The 16,899-nt window shown below is 41.8% G+C and overlaps 1 protein-coding gene across 1 annotated transcript in view; it reads left to right on the forward strand.

Moving 5' to 3' along the window:
- Nucleotides 1-7,107: 7,107 nt before the first annotated feature.
- Nucleotides 7,108-16,899, forward strand: part of LOC139666066 (breast cancer anti-estrogen resistance protein 1-like) — a gene marked incomplete at its 3' end in the record, with an annotated part of 40,376 nt that continues 30,584 nt past the window's right edge. Inside the window, exon 1 of the mRNA XM_071545158.1 lies at nucleotides 7,108-7,425. Coding sequence (XP_071401259.1) covers nucleotides 7,414-7,425 — 12 coding nt within the window. The remainder of the gene's footprint in view (nucleotides 7,426-16,899) is intronic.

Consider the following 16,899-nt stretch of genomic DNA (forward strand, 5'->3'; position numbering starts at 1 on the left):
GGGATTTTGAAGGCTGATAACAATCCCGATCGTTTTGGAGTGAGTCCGGTATAATCGATATCTTTAAATTTGACTATTTCAATGCTAATGTTCAGTGTTTATCTCCAGAATTTGATTCTAATGAGGGTGGAAAAGCTTCTGAAACAGCATTTTTTTTTTATTCTTTATTTAGGGATAACAGGGATTTACGTTACAAGAGACATACATCAATACAGTAGAGATATTGATAAGCAGAGGTTTTATACAGTTGAACGTGCTGCAACTGTCACTTACTTTTGCAGACACCAAAATCCTTTAAGTTGACCTAATAATCACATTAAATATATATGTTTAGGGCTGCAACTAACGATTATTTTCATTGTCGATTAACTGATTAGTTGTTTGGTTTATAAAATGTCAGAAAACGGTGAAAAATGTGGATTAGTCTTTCCCAAAGCCCAAGATGACGTCCTCAAATGTCTTGTTTTGTCCACAACCCAAAGATATTATCTATTATATCATAGAGGAGTAAAGAAACCAGAAAATATTCACATTTAAGAAGCTGGAATCAGAGGATTTTGACTTATTTTTCTTTAAAAAAAATGACTCAAACCGATGAATCGATTAGCAAAATAGTTGGCGATTCATTTAATAGTTGACAACTAATCGATTAATCGTTGCGGCTCTAAACATTATGCACAATTTTCCTCTTTCCTTCCCGAAATCCTTCTTTAAAAAAATGTTTATTTATTACAACAATTGTCGGTTTCTAGAACTTTGTACAGGCTGAGAAAGGTAGGCGTGTCTATATAGAGCTGGGAAGAGGTTTCGACAAATCAAATACATGGAGAGACAAAAGAGGGGAGGGAGGAAACCAAAAGAGGGAGGGAGGAAACCAAAAGAGGGAGGGAGGAAACCAGAAAAAAAACAATGATGGGTTTTCTTCTGAAGAACTGGTCCCCACTGACTTCAGTTGTTTTGGAGAAGGCTGCTATGGAGTTGTGCTGGCAGCCTCCCTGTGTGTTATATGGACAAACTTCACCTGTGTGTCAACTGGCATGAGGGGGGAGGAGATGATGACAGAATTTTCAGTTTTGGGTGAACTATTCCTTTAAATAGTGTGTAAAGAATATGTTTTTTTAGCATTTAGACCATCACAGGACACTAAAACTCTCCACTAAAACCCAATCAAATCAAACTGCATCACATCCATCATTATCAGAGATGAACCACACCGACTAGACCAGATCCGATTCTTAATAAAAAAATCCCGATATCGACCCCCATATATCAGTCTAACCATAGCATGAATGGTGCCTCTGTCTCTGTACAATAGGTGGTCAGCGTCTTTTCGTGTCCTTTATGTCTCTGACTGAGTTTTATGATAATGTCCTCGGAGGCTGAATGGGACGCATTTACACTGGAAGAGATGACAGCCGATAGGAGGCAGAGATGAGAGAGAGAGAGAGAGAGAGAGAGAGAGAGAGAGGGGAGAGATGGCAGAAGGTCGATTCGTACAAAAAGGCCTTTTCAGAATTTTTTTTTTGTACAGAATTTGATTATTTATTTCATCTTGTTTCATTTCTTTTTGTTTGTTCCGTTTCCTTTCATTTGCCGGAAAAAATTTCATTGTGAAAAAATATTACTGTATTCCTACTGTACAGACTTTTCTGTGTGTGTGTGTGTGTGTGTGTGTGTGTGTGTGTGTGTGTGTGTGTGTGTGACCTCGGGGGTCGCCGAATCGACCAATCGCGTCACTTGTCTCGACCGACCCCCTGACCTCAGCCCGAGCTCTGACATCACACTGACAGAGGGGCTGTTTGTCAGAATCCCCCCCCCTTCTCTCTCTCTCTCTCTCTCTCTCTCTCTCTCTTTCACACACACACACACACACACACACACACACGTACACACACACATTCCAAGTCTTGATGAATCTGTTTAGCCAGTAAGAGACCGTTGCTTCACTATGGCAGTGGAGTGCCAAATATTTTGTGTATGTGTGTGTGTGTGTGTGTGTGTGTGTGTGTGTGACAACCTGACCCCCCCCCCCCCCCCCCCCTCCCCCTTGGGTTAGTAAAATCTGCTTGTTTTCTACATAGGGCCATCAAGACTGTACTCAGATCAGCTGTTTCTAAACCAGCAGGATTGAAGGAAATCAGAGGATGGATTTAGCCATTAGGGAGAGAGGGAGAGAGAGAGAGAGAGAGAGAGAGAGAGAGAGAGAGAGAGAGATGGATAGACACAGAGGGGGAAGGAGAGACCGGAGAGAGCACCGCAACATATTTCGAGTTTATGAGGAAGTGTAGAAGCAGCTGCTTTTCAGCCCTCCCAGCAATGATCACACACACACACACACACACACACACACACACACACACACACACATATACACACACTAATCTCCATTAGCAGTATTGCCAAATAAGACTCAGCAATAGAATCCCAATATTAAAATCACTGAATCAACACACACAATCACAGGAAATTAATGTCACATCTGGTCACGCCACAATCCTATTATGCTTCCGTGTGTGTGTGTGTGTGTGTGTGTGTGTGTGTGTGTGTGTGTGTGTGTGTGTGTGGAGATGCCTTTGCCACGCAAGTGCACATCTGATTAAATGGGAATCAGACAATCATTTGTATTCTCTTAAAAGAAATCACTCGCTGTTAGAATACACAGCCTAAATGATTAATACACACACACACACACACACACACATATTCATATGCAGACACACACACTCCGAGCTCATCAATTAGCGGATGTGGGCCGGAGGAGAGAGCTGTCAGGGGTTAATGAAGTTATTAACCATGTGAATAGAGAGGGAGAGAGCGAGAGAGAGATGGAGGTGAAGAGTGAAGATGGGAGACACTGATGGCTCGTCTTCTTTAAGTTTTATTTAGATCAGATGGGACTTTAATGTTCCCCCAGGGGAGGTTGGGATTGTCGCAGTGGCAAAAAATACTAGTTCTAGCTGCAAGCAGGGGTTAATAGTTTACGGGAGAAAAAAAAGGAACTTCAATTTTTTAGTATTCTTTCAGAATTCTTTGTAAGCTTATATAAAATATTAAACAATGGCGAGACAGTGTAGTCAGGGGAAAGACAGAGATAAGAAGAGAATTATTTAGTGCGCATTAAACCTTTAAAAACTTTTAGGTAACACTTTACAATAAGGGTCACTAAGTTAAGGGTTAGTTAATTAATTAACAGTTAACTAATGTGTGATTTACTAATGGTGTTCATGTTAACTAAGGTATTATTTTATACATTATTTAATAGTTTATAAAGATGACTATTAAATAATAGGGCTATAGTACTCGAGTCCGGTCTTGGTCTCGACACCGGACTCATAGTTAATATGACTCAGACCTCGATCAGGCCTCGACCCCCCCTTGGTCTTGATCTTGAATCGGATTCGATTCACCAATGACTCAGTCTGGACTTGACCAAGGCGGTCTTGACTACAGCCCTATTAAATAATGTATAAATTAATACCTTAGTTTACATGAACACCATTAGTAAATGATTACCAGACACATTAGTTAACTGTTAATTAATTAGTTAATGCTTATTAAGCATTAACTAACCCTTAACCAAGTGACCCTTATTGTAAAGTGTTACCAACCTTTACGTTTTGGAATTTATAAAAAAAAAAACACACTTAATGTTTGTTCCTCTCTAAATATTTTTTTTTCAAGTATGCTGAAATTCCCATTCATTTCTATTATGAAATGACTGCGGAATTTTTGAAAAATTGCCAAAATTACAAATTTTAAGAGAAAAGTTTCTTCTCACTTGGGCCTACGTTTTGGTGAAAGTTGCAAAGCCATAGCATTTTTGGCTGATATATATACGGTGATGTCACCACCTGTTGTACTCTATAGAAGGTGACATCAGCTGGCACAAAGACCAGCCAATAGCAGATGGCCAGTTCAATACCCTACTTTTCACCATTAGGTCTCAGGCTTCACCACAGATTTGGATTTTGGGGTTTAGTTACTCTTTAAAGTTATTTTTAAGTCATTCCTTGTTTTCCTTTCCTATCCTTTCCTATCCTGTCCTATCCTTTCCTTTCCTTTCCTATCCTTTCCTATCCTTTCCTTTTCCAGGTCACTTAACAAGAAATTCGAACTTACATGCTCTTTTCCAGCTTTACCTCTGATATGATGGATATGATGCGGTTTGATTGATTACATATTTATTATAAAATTAATCAATACTACACTGGCTGTCTATGGGAAGACCTTAACCTGAACTGAGAGCGAGAGAGAGATTAATTCAAGACCGAAACCAAGTGCCCGTGACCCCAATTCACCAGCAGAAATCACCATTACCATATTCAAATTCACATTGACCTACATGTACTCACCCTCAATGACTGCACTGCATTCTGTGTATGTGTGTGTGTGTGTGTGTGTGTGTGTGTGTGTGTGTGTTGTATGGTATGTACCAGCCATCCGTGGCCCAGTCTGACAGAGGCTGCTGTTGTCGGTCAATGAGGGTAACGACCGGGTCACAGAGGGTGAAGTGTGTGTGTGTGTGTGTGTGTGTGTGTGTGAGAGAGAGAGAGAGAGTGTAGGTGTGTGGAATGCAATGCTGGACAGTCGGCCATAGTACTGGTCAGCACCGGACACAATGCGGCTACTGTTCTACCCTTATGAGAGACAGAGAGAGAGAGAGAGAGAGAGAGGGAGAGAAAGTACGGTGGCCAGTGTAGGACGTCCTCATCCCTTTGTGTACATGTGACCCTCCTGTTAACGGGACAGTCTCTCACCCCTAAACCACCGCTTTGTCTTTTTTTTTTTAAAGGTTATTTATATTATATTTGTCGGACAGCAATCAGCGCAGAGTGACAGGACAAACGGGAGAGAGGGAGGATAATGGCGTATTGCAAAGGTTGTGTGTGTGTGTGTGTGTGTGTGTGTGTGTGTGTGTGTGTGTGTGTGTGTGTAAAAGTGTGCGGTGAGGTGGTAGTCATTAGCTGATGAGCGGAGAGTGTATGGGCGGGGTGTTGCGCAACGGGGACTAATTGAAGTGGTGTGACAGTTTTAATGCTTTATATGTGTGTGTGTGTGTGTGTGTGTGTGTGTGTGTGTGTGTGTGTGGCGTAATCCAGTTGTATGCCCGGTCTGCTTACTGACAGTTGTGTGATCTCATCCAAAGGAGAGAGAGAGACAGACAGAGAGCGAGAGGAACCAAGAGGAACGGCTGAGTTGAGGTCCCACGGGGGCAAAACGCATGTGTGTGTGTGTGTGTGTGTGTGTGTGTGTGTGTGTTGGTCTACTCAGCCAGAACGTTAAGGATAAGCCTCGTTGTCATGGATACAAGCGGCAGCATCTCCATCCTTAATCTCAAGCACAGCATCTGGTTTTTGAATTGAGAAGACTATTCATTGCCTTATTATGAAGAGTCTCATTTCTAAGGGAATCCGCACCATCCTGGTTAATGCTGTTATGCCGCCGCCATGTTGAAATATTAAACTGCATTATACTGCATCTTCAGTATAGAATCGGAAGAAAGTCGGGAAAAAACAACAACATTCTTTATTGGAAATGATGATGAAATATTCAGATGATTTACCAGTGAAAAACTCAGAGAACCAATATGTTACTCTGTCCTGTGGATGACCCCTGACTTTTCAGACAGTAGGCTTACGGCCTGTGTGTGTGTGTGTGTGTGTGTGGTGGGGGGGGAGGGGGCCAGTAGATAAGCTAGTGCCGCTATTGACACTTCCTGTTTGTTCTGTGTCTCTTGTCTGAGTGTCATAAAGTCATGAACTCTGCCTTCGATACAGGAGGATTCCTTTGAGCGTCAACAGCTGCTTTTGAAGGCAGATACCAAGATATTAAGATTGAAGCTTTTTCGTTGATATCCAGGATCTAAATTTATGGAAGCCCATTTCCGCCAGTGTGATGAAAAAAAACGGTCCTGTAAGTCATTATCATGAGAAACTTTCTCAAAATAATGACTTAGTATCTCAAAATAATGACTTAGTATCTCAAAATAGTGAGAAACTTTATAGTGATAAAGTTTCTCATTATTTTGAGAAAGTTTCTCATTATTTTGAGATACTAACTTATTATTTTGAGATACAAAGTCATTATTTTGAGATACTAATTCATTATTTTGAGAAAGTTTCTCATTATTTTGAGATACTAACTCATTATTTTGAGAAAGTTTCTCATTATTCTGAGATACTAACTCATTATTTTGAGAAAGTTTCTCATTATTTTGAGATACTAAGTCATTATTTTGAGATACTAAGTCATTATTTTGAGATACTAAGTCATTATTTTGAGAAGGTTTCTCATTATTTTGAGATACTAACTCATTATTTTGAGAAAGTTTCTCATTATTTTGAGAAGGTTTCTCATTATTTTGAGATACTAACTCATTATTTTGAGATACTAACTCATTATTCTGAGAAGGTTTCTCATTATAATGACTTACATGATCTTTGTTTTTTTTCATCACACTGGCGGAAATGGGCTTCCATATAAATTTGACCTTTTTCATGTTGAAAAAAATTCAAATTCTGTGTTTTCCCCCAGAATTGTATTCTTCTCAAGGTGGAAAAGCCTCTAAAAAAGCATTTAGACCATCATGGGACACTAAAACTCAATTTGGTGAACAAAGTACACCAAATTGTAAGTAGTTGTAGGTAAAGACAATGCGATCAAGTGATAGGAATGTTGCATTATGCTCATGCAATCTGTAGTAGTGTGTGTGTGTGTGTGTGTCGTCAGCATTCCAAGGCACTGACAATTTCTCACAGCCAGGGGGGGAGGAGAGAGAGAGAGAGAGAGAGAGGGGAGTAGAGAGACACTGACAAAGAGAGGGCAAAGCTCATTTGCATGAGAAGAGGTCCCCGGGCCAATGGCGGGACGGGACGGGACGGGACAGGAGGTGGGGGGGGGGGGGTCGGGATCGAACGGGAAGTGACGGTGTCGGGTTGCGCGCTCCTCCCTCTTTTCCTCAGGCTGGAGGGAGAGACGGGAGAGAGAGAGAGAGAGAGAGAGAGAGAGCGGGAGAGGGGGAGGGCGAGCGAGGCAGAAGTGAACGGGGCCAAGCGGCAGTCTCATTCTTGCTGTGTGAGATCACGGAGAGGCAGAATGTGTCGGGATCTGCCCGACTACTGAAAACGAGACCGAACAGGACAGACGGAGAGAGAGAGAGAGAGGGGAGGAAGGGAGGACAGAAAGAAGGAGGTGGAGGGAGGGACGACGACAGGAGCGAGGAAGAGAGGAGGAAGGAGGGAGAGGAAGACTGGAGGAGTTTTTTTTTTGTGTTTTTTTTTTCTGGGATCGTTTTGGATCTACTCTCCACAGAGGATCTTGGTTGGATCACTGTGGTAAAAGCGACACTATAGGGGCTGAACAGCAGCCCTGCCCTGGACTTTAACACAGCAGCCTCACTGCAGCAGGGACAATATGAACTATCTGGTGAGTTTTTCACTGTGTGTGTGTGTGTGAGAGAGAGAGAGAGAGAGAGAAAGAGAGATTTCAGTGCATGCCCGTATGAGTTGCCGCTACTTCTTCCTTTCCTTTCTTGTGTTTGTCTACACGCTCGTTCTCCTTCTCTGTGTGTGTGTGTGTGTGTGTGTTTGTGTGTGCGTGCGAACGCTTTAGCAGGACTGCTAAATACCCCAGCTGTGAAAGAGGGAGGGCAAGACGGAGGGGGGGGGGGGGGCAGGATTCAGTGTGAAGAAAAAGGGAAAGAGAGAGAGAGGGCGACGGGGGGAGGAGGGGAGAGCTGGAGAGTTAACATTTCTCGCTGTGGATTCCTACCTTTTGTTGGCTCTCAGCGGGGAAGAGTGTGTGTGTGTGTGTGTGTGTGTGTGTCAGTGTGAAGGGTTTAAAGTCAATAGACATAGGTAGAGGGCACTTCATTGTCTTGTAATCTCTGTATATGAAGTGACAATCGGGCCTAAACTTGCAATTTCCCGAGTAAAAGTTGCAGACAAGTCTTCAAAATAAAACGCTAATCATCTGCAAACTTGATTTTCTGCAAGCTATAGATTTAAGATAAAACTTTATCGGTTCCAGGGGGGAAACCGGCTCGTTGCAGCAGCAAATAGTAATAGGATACAGCAAAGAAAAGTAGGATATGGGGCATTCAACATAAAGCAACAGACAAGTACACCAGTACGTGTTAAATATGGAGTACAGCATTGTTAGGATGTGCAAAATAACATCAGAACTTACTGAGACAAAGACAAGACCGATGGAGAATATGAAAGTATACCAAAAAAGCAAAATATGGGCTGTATGAAACAAGTAAAAGTGAGAAGAAAAGTGAGAAAATGAGGTAAAAGCAGGTGAAATTTGCAAAAACAAGCGTGTATATCTGCTTATTTTCAGATGAATTCAGTAAGAATTCAGTAAGTTTGTCACTTGATGCCCATAATTCTCCTGAGAGAAGCTTTCCTTGTTCAATCCTAAAGAGCTTTTCTTTGAAAATGACATACTGAGCTAACGTGATATGTCCTGCTTTATATGTCCAATCCCCTCTGTTCAGCTCACACTACCTTTTTCTACCCAGCTTTAGCTGTTGGAAAGCAGAACGTGTTTTCTCTCTCTCTCTCTCTCTCTCTCTCTCTCTCTGCTTTCTGCTTGTTGCTTTCCAGCATTTAAACGGTAAGAGCCTCCGCCGGACTTAAAGAGCGGGGAGTGAGGAGGGTTTGCGGCTCTGGGGAAGAAAGAAAGGAAGAAAAGAAAGAGAGAGAGAGCGAGAGAGAGAGAGAGAGACGGGGAGCCGTGCTCTTTCTTTCTGCTGACTCAGAGGAAAGTGGAGAGAAATTAAGGTTTTATGGCCAGAGGACGGAGGGAGGGAGGGAGGGAGGGAGGGAGAAGAGAGCAGGGAGAAAGGGAATCGGTCGGATAAAAGAGAAAAATGCTTCGCTAAAACGAAAGCAAAGAGGGAAAGGAGCGCAGAAAGAAGAGGCAGGGCATTTTACGTTCAGGTGTGGGTTAGAAAAATGATTTCTGAAACGCAGAGAGAGAGAGAGAGAGCGGGGGGGTGGATTGGTGGACTTGGGGGAAGCGAAAAATGTTTTGGTGAAGAGAAAGAAAGGGGGAGAGAAAAGAGAGAAAGAGGCTAACTGGTCATGGAGATCTCTTGGCAGTAACAGCCCTTCCCTGCTATTGTTTGAAAGGCCTGGCTCTGGCTCAACTACCATACCACTGTGTGTGTGTGTGTGTGTGTGTGTGTGTGTGTGTGTGTGGAATGTGGATGACATTGAAGCAACTGTCGAGCAAATCACTGTCTGTGTAGTTAATGATTACACAGCAGTAATTAGCGTGTAATTAACGTGTAATAACACCGTATTGTGACGGAAATCATAAGCAGCCAAGTATTTGAACGTATTTTTCCGCTGACTTTACAAACTTTAGTGTCACTTTTTTCTTAGTTTTTAACAGCTTAGATGCAATATAGATGGAGAGTTTTAGTGTCTAAATGCTGTTTCAGAGAGAAAGAATGCAGTTCTGGGTGGAAACGCTGAATACTTGCAACTTTTGGCGTGAAACTAGATAGAAAAGATGCTGAAAATCATCCCAAAAAAAAATGAAGAGGAAAAACCCAATATTGCTCGAATTCTGGTTCAATCTCTTGCATTTTTTTTTTTTTTCCCCCCCGACAGCATCGCAAACGAAAGAACGTAATCCATCATTGCAAAACAGAGGCTCAGAATGAAGATAGCGCTGGCATTATAAGATTATTGATCGCTGATGCTCATTGCCACGGGCTTCGCTCCCCCCCCCCGCTGCTCAGACACCAGAAATAAACCAATAAAAGTGCAATAAAGGAAGATGTTTACTGCTCCGTGGCACACAATGAACATAATATATCTGCAGGGGTTGATAGGGTTGTTGATCAATACCAGTGACTCAATGGTTCAGATTTTTGACTTTCAAGAACTCACTTTCTGGCTTGAACTCTGTTTTGGAATAACAAAAAAAACACCCCACCCATTGGAGTTTTAAGACAGTTTGTGAAGGTCAACAGTACAAATTCATAGCAACAATACAAATATGTCGGTATTGCATAAGAACGAAATTCTTCTACACCTACTGTAGTGCCAGTGACACACAAGCTATTTCAGAACGGAGGGTTTAACAGGGGGCCAGGAAACGGTGCTGCTTTTAAATAGATGAAGAGGATTCCCCCCATACCATTGAGGAATGTGTGTGTGTGTGTGTGTGTCAGGTTTCCCTGTTGGGTCTTTCACCCTGGCTAGTTAACACATTTGCTAATCTTGTCTTGTATGAGACAGTAGTGAAGGTTAAGAATGGTGGCGTCCGATGGATCTGTTGACAGTAGGGTTAGAGTGATATATGAGCAAGTCCGGGATTCAGTGGAGAGTTTTAGTGTCCCATGATGGTCTCAATGCTGCTTCAGAGGCTTTTCCACCCTGAAAAGAAGAAGTTCTGGCTTGAATCCAAACATATTGGTATCAGTATTGGCCTTAAAAAACCCATAGTCTATCAGTTGAACCTGAGTTTACATCATCCTATTAAAACTATACTGGTTTGAAACAGACGAAACAGTGGCTGTGTTGAGAAGAGACACCAGAAATGACTGATGCTGCTCACTGAACTTGACATACATTTTCCATATTCCCATGTACATTTGCCATATTCCCATATTCATGATGCCGAGGCTGGTAGCTCAACATTCATTCACCTGAAGCAGCATTCTGTTGAGCATACTGTCTACTAGCTAACACAGCTAAGAAAAGCTAGCATTAGTGGCTATTCATTCCATGTTAACATTAACATCAGTGTCTTTCACTGGTGGAAAGTAACTATTACTATTTACTCAAGTACTGTACTTAAGTACAATTTTGAGGTACTTGTACTTTACTTGAGTATTTCCATTTTATGCTACTTTGTACTTCTACTCCACTACATTTAGAGGGAAATATTGTACTTTTTACTCTAAAATAGCATTGTTACAGATTAGACTACCCAAAAGTATAGCTAGATTGTTAAGATTAGCTTCACGTTGACAACTTTAAAATGCTGCTTACATGTACATGTATGCCAAAAGTAAGATTTTGAATGCAGGACTTTTACTTGTAATGGAGTATCTTTACATTGTTGTATTGCTACTTTTACTGAAGTAAAAGATCTCAGTACTTCTTCCACCACTGGTGTCTTTGCTAATTTGCCTGCTAGCTAGTTAGCTAGCTAACAGTTATTTCAGGTTAACTGAGCTGACTCTTCTCAAGCTACAACTCAGAGTGTTTTGCAGTAGAGACTAGAGCTAAAGACAAGACAGTTTACTGTGGAAACAAATCCACCTTATCACACTATTCACTTTTATTGAGAATGTTACTGAGTGGATCTACAGCCACACTAACAAGCTTCTTCAGCTAGCTCTCTTCTTCTAGCCTGATTGTTATGTATGTAGACACATAGACACATTTGCACACAGCTAATTCTCCAATGGACCTCTATGATAGAGCCAGCTGTGGTCGACAGGAGGTTTATGACACAACCACAAATACATTTAAAAATAGAGATATTAATGCAAAAGCGGAGAGGCAGAAGAATGAGCAGCGGCAGAGTCAGTACACTTCGACTTCACCATGCATTTCTACTGACTCACTGACTGAGTCACTGGAGGTCGGCTTGCAGCAGGAATTCCCCTCTGTCTCCTCCATGACACACACACACACTATCTCCAGCCCCCCCAGGGTGCTCTGGCTCCAGCGACAACCCCCCCCACCCCATCCCCATCTACCAAACCACACACACAGCCACCCACCACAGTCAAGTCTTCCCCGCCCCCGCCCCCCCCCCCCCCAAGTTAGAGGACACACAGGTGTCATCCATAAAGCCGGTGAATCAGTCAGTAAACCAGCCAGTCGGTCAACCGGTCAATCAGTGTGTAACTGTCGTCAGCTGGGATAGTCATTTTCTCATGGCATTTTTGTATTTTGTATGTATTTTTACCCAATTTCCGCATGGGGATTTTATTTAAGTTTCAAAGTTTCATCCTCTCCTAGTCTCGCTGATCTCATTCTGCCTCCATGCAAGCCATAATGTGACAATGATCCACCAGGACAGCAGTAGACCTGCAGTAACTGAACTCACTCAGACTCATAAACTCTATAGTGTGCGTGCTAGATATCACCCCAGGTCCTACACCTCGACTTCACCTGACAACTGGTTCTAGAGCAGAAATATTACGTATATGACTCATGCCTCATACACGCCAGTAAACCTGACTCAGGGAGAGGTCGGTGGACACGGTCCCCTTTGACCTAGTTAGCGCGTTGCCCCGTGAGACGGTGCGGCGCACCTGAAAAGGCTTTGTAGACGCCACTGGAGATTTGGATCATAAGCGTTTAGCTCCACAGTCTCTCGCTGAAGAACTTTAGGAGTCTTTGCCAGCTGATCCTTCTAATGTTATGGGGTGGTTTTAAGAAGAACAATAGGGTTGGATCAATATATGGGGGGGAGATACTCCAGAAATATTGGCACCCTTCATGAAAATTAGCAAAAATGATTGTATAATCCTTCAAAAGAAGCCCTTACTGAGTGCAACCCATACATTGAAGTGCCTGAACTTTGCCAAGCATCTTTGGAACTACAACTGGAATCATGTGTTGTGATGATGTGATATTGGATGAGTTCAACTTTTGTGCACAAGTTGCATCTGCAGGCACTTAAGGCACCACTTTACACCTGAGTTTGTGGGTCTTCTACTGAAAACAATGAAATGAAATGAAAGATGAAAAAAAATGAAAGACAATCTAGTTTGTCTTTGTCGTCTTCAGGCGAAGAGTTGGTCCTTTGTTGCATCCTACATTTCATACAGCAAACTTTCAAGCGAACCATAATTCATCAACAGAACTCAGGTGGCAGGAGTCATTTCCTTCATTGGTCAGACATTTGGTGCAGGAAAAGGACTTTCTTCCAGGGTGAAACTCATCCTTAACCCATTACTCATTGGAATGTTCATCCCTTAATGCTCAGTGCGTCCTGTAGTCAGGTGGGATCTCTCCAAACGAAGGTATGGAAACGTAGTGAGAAACCTCAACAAGGTCTCAGTCTGATCACTGTCTTCTCACATGGGCGAACCCAACCCAACTAAAGAGGAAACCACCTCAGTTTTTGAAATAGCTGGGGTCCTTAGTTTGCCTGGGTCCAGACCTTTGAATCCGCCCACTCCACTGAGTTGACTGATTCTGGTCTGGCATCGTGACATGAAACAGTGGTTTCTCGGTTGAAAAATGATCGGTCCAATGAACACCAGGGGGGGACTAACGATTAGCCAATCAGTGCCACGGGTGGGACTAACGCCGCTGTCAAGCAGATCGTACATTATCGTACTTTGTTTTTACCTCGCTCCGTGTTGTCAAAGATGCTCTATACTTTCTGAACCGTCTCTGGTGTCGTCATGACTACGCATCAGTGTCGACTTCAAATGACGTTAGATTCAGGCGGATACGTCGGTCTCTAGCGATTGGTTAGGGAAAATCGAATCCCCCCTCCCCCACGGAAATCGGTTAGAGTGGAGGCAATGTCAGACTGAAGATGGAAATGGAGTGTAAGGAGTTGACAATTCTGTCTGATATCAGGCAAGTCCTTAGTGACTTTGTGACTTAAACCCTAAGGAACTGGACCCTGAGAAAGCTGGCAGATAAGTCACCTTTCACATAGATCCTGTCGTGTCTATGAGACACATTAAGAGAACGTCTGGACCGGCGCTGACAGACGAGGCTTTGTGCCGTCTGCGACTGACTCATACCACTCCGGTCATAGACGGCCCATTAGAATGGACGTTCCCATGCAAATCAACATTCCTGAGTGGTCGGCTCCCAGAACTCGAACAGATCGGATGACTAACTTTCTTGAATGGTCGATAACAGTTAACATCGCTTTCCCAGAACGTTTGATTACGTCGGCGTGAAAATTAGCATACGTACAAGTGAGCTCAAGTCGTTTTTTTTTAATGTCGACTCATCCGCATCGTAATGTGGATTTCACATTAAGAGATGGATATAAGATGTTTGGTTCTGGGTCTTTATAGCTGGATTTCCGTTCCGAGTATTTTTAAGCGACGTATCGAATTAGGAAGGCTCAGTGGCAACGCAAAATTTTACACTCGCTTGAGGAGGGGAAACTTTTTTTTGTCGATAAAGGAATTATGCGATAAATACCAGTGGGAATTTGTAGAGTAAATCACGACAAAGGCTTGGCGTGATTTACCTGACGGACGGTTCAATTTCATTTGCATACCATTTGAAAAGTGGCTTTGGATGTTCTGAAATGTGGTTTGTAAAATTTAGAACCAAATGCGTTTTGTTGTTTTGTTGTTTTGGTCTTGGCATGAAAGCATGAAATATACACACCGATTTTGCGTTTTGTTTTTTTAAACATTTCAAAAAATTTGCTTAAAATTCACTTCAAGACCTTCAAACTTTAAAACCTGTTTCTTGCTGTCCCCATACTTCAGCCAAATTTTGCTTAAACTCATGTCTGTATGGCTTCATATTTGACACTCATAATACTCCAAAGTACATTTACAGCACACATTACAAAACAGCACAGTACAGTACAGGAAGCAGGCAAACAAGTTGTGAATCACTGGGATGTTATTCCCAGCTACTCTTTGCTGAATCACAGAGTCAACACTGTAATCTCGGCTCCAAGTTTCTCAAAAGATACATGCGTGTGAACAGTTTCGCAATCGATTCATGTGAACACATCCTAAACCTGGTGAGTTTCCACATTGTTGTGGCTTTGTGTCACATACAGATACCCTGATAAGGTCTACTCCACACAAACTATGCATACAAAATGAGATTTTCTTTTTTGTTTTGAGTCATGTTGGGCAAACAGAACGCCCCTGATGTTAGGAATGTATACTCACCTGCTTCCTTCCATGTTTTACCCTCAAACATAAGAGACGCAGACCATGTGTACGAGGAGTAATGCTTAATATACGACTTCATTTCAACAGCTGCTGTGTTGTGGCACCTGGAAGTTTTACTCCAATGTGAAAATGAATGCTACAGTTCGTTACAAAATATGTTGTTAGCCGTGGAGGTAAAGACTATAATCTCTCTCTCTCTTGCTCTCTGCCTCACACACACACACACACACACAGTGATCAGAGGGTGTGTGTCAGCAGGTTTTAGGTGAAGTCTCTGCTACCTGTCTAAGTGCAGGTTAGTAAAGCTCTTAAACACAGGCCTTGATGAACAATCGGCAGTATGCAGAATCCGACTTGTAATGTTGAATTCAAGTTATTGACCATGCTAAGATCTTTGCATGCAAAGTAATGCTACTTTTTATTGTTTTTATGGACGTTTTGATGGATTTTTTTGACAAATCAGAGGGTTCTTTGAGCCCATTATGGTTCCATATAGAACCACTACTACTCTTTGTCTGTCATTACATTTTCTTCTTTCCCTCCATCCCCCTCTCAATTTCGGTTTCGATTAAAAGGTGCTTTATTGGCATGAAATACAAAAGCACTTATTACCAAAGCAAAAACAACTCTCTCTTTGTTTCTCTCTCTCTCCCTCTCTCTCTCTGTGTTGTCTCACAATGCAGTGATCAGTGTTGGAATGTTTGGCTGGGGTTGCCGTGACGTTGAGAGGGTTGGTAGCCATGGCGATTAAGGCTGTAATTATGGGATAGCTGTCTCTGGGCAGTGGGGGGAGTCGGCCTCTCTCTCTCTCTCTCTCTCTCTCTCTCGCTCTCTGTCATTTGTGTGTGTGTGTGTGTGTGCATTGACCACTGTGAAGGAAAGGCAGTAGCTGTTGTGTGTCTCTCTGTTGCTGTAGTTAGGCCTTATGGTTTTCATATGGAAAGATGAATATGAACCAAATGAGCAGACAATAAGCCAGTGGAGGTCTCATGTTCTGTTTAACAGAATTCAATACTCTCAGTGTTTCACAACCGACTCAGCAGGGACCTGTGTATGTTGCTGTGTTTGTGTGTGTATGTGTGTGTGTGTGTGTGTTTATGTGTTAGCTAACAACAGTGGAAGTAACAAATTACATTTACTCTCATTACTGTAATTGAATTGTCTTTTTGTGTACTTACACTTTTGCAGTATTTCAGTATTACTTGGGTACATTTTGACTGAAGTACACTACATTTTAGGTAACACTTTACAATAAGGGTCACTAAGTTAGGGGTTAGTTAATGCTTAATAAGCATTAACTAACCCTTAATTAACAGTTAACTAATGTGTAATTTACTAATGGTGTTCATGTTAACTAAGGTATTAATTTATACATTATATAATAGTTTATAAAGATGACTATTAAATAATGTATAAATTAATACCTTAGTTGAACACCATTAGTAAATGCTTACCAGACACATTAGTTAACTGTTAATTAAGGGTTCGTTAATGGTTATTAAGCATTAACTAACCCTTAACTTAGTGACCCTTATTGTAAAGTGTTACCACATTTTAAATCATTACATACTACAGATTTTGTTGCTCTCTGTTAGCATTGCATCAGAAACTAGCTAATCTCAAACATATCCGCATCAAACCTGTGCTAGCATGTGGAGGAAACGTTAAGCTAACTGTAACATTCAATACTCAAACGTATCCATGATAGTAGCTTAACATCCAGTATTACTGTATTATTAGTTTGCGTTAGCCTGGTGGTTGTTTAGCTAGCGCGCTAGTAGGGCTGAACGATTTGAAAAAATATCTAATTGCGATTATTTTGACTGATATTGCAATTGCGATATGATTCGCGACATTAGAGGGAATGATCATTTTTACATCATTATTCTCATTTTCATTGAAAAACGTATTCAAACGATTACGGTGTGATTTTTTGCGGGGATCTGTACCAAACAAAGATGTTTTCTTAAGTCTGTAGAATATGATGTGTAGGCCAGGACATCTCTGCAGCACCACAATATTTACTTTAA

Source organism: Centroberyx affinis, unplaced genomic scaffold (assembly GCF_046629955.1).
Source record: "Centroberyx affinis isolate AG114_WGS23_722 - 3 ecotype Tasmania unplaced genomic scaffold, CSIRO-AGI_Caff_v1 ptg004785l_1, whole genome shotgun sequence".
Lineage (NCBI taxonomy): Eukaryota > Metazoa > Chordata > Actinopteri > Beryciformes > Berycidae > Centroberyx > Centroberyx affinis.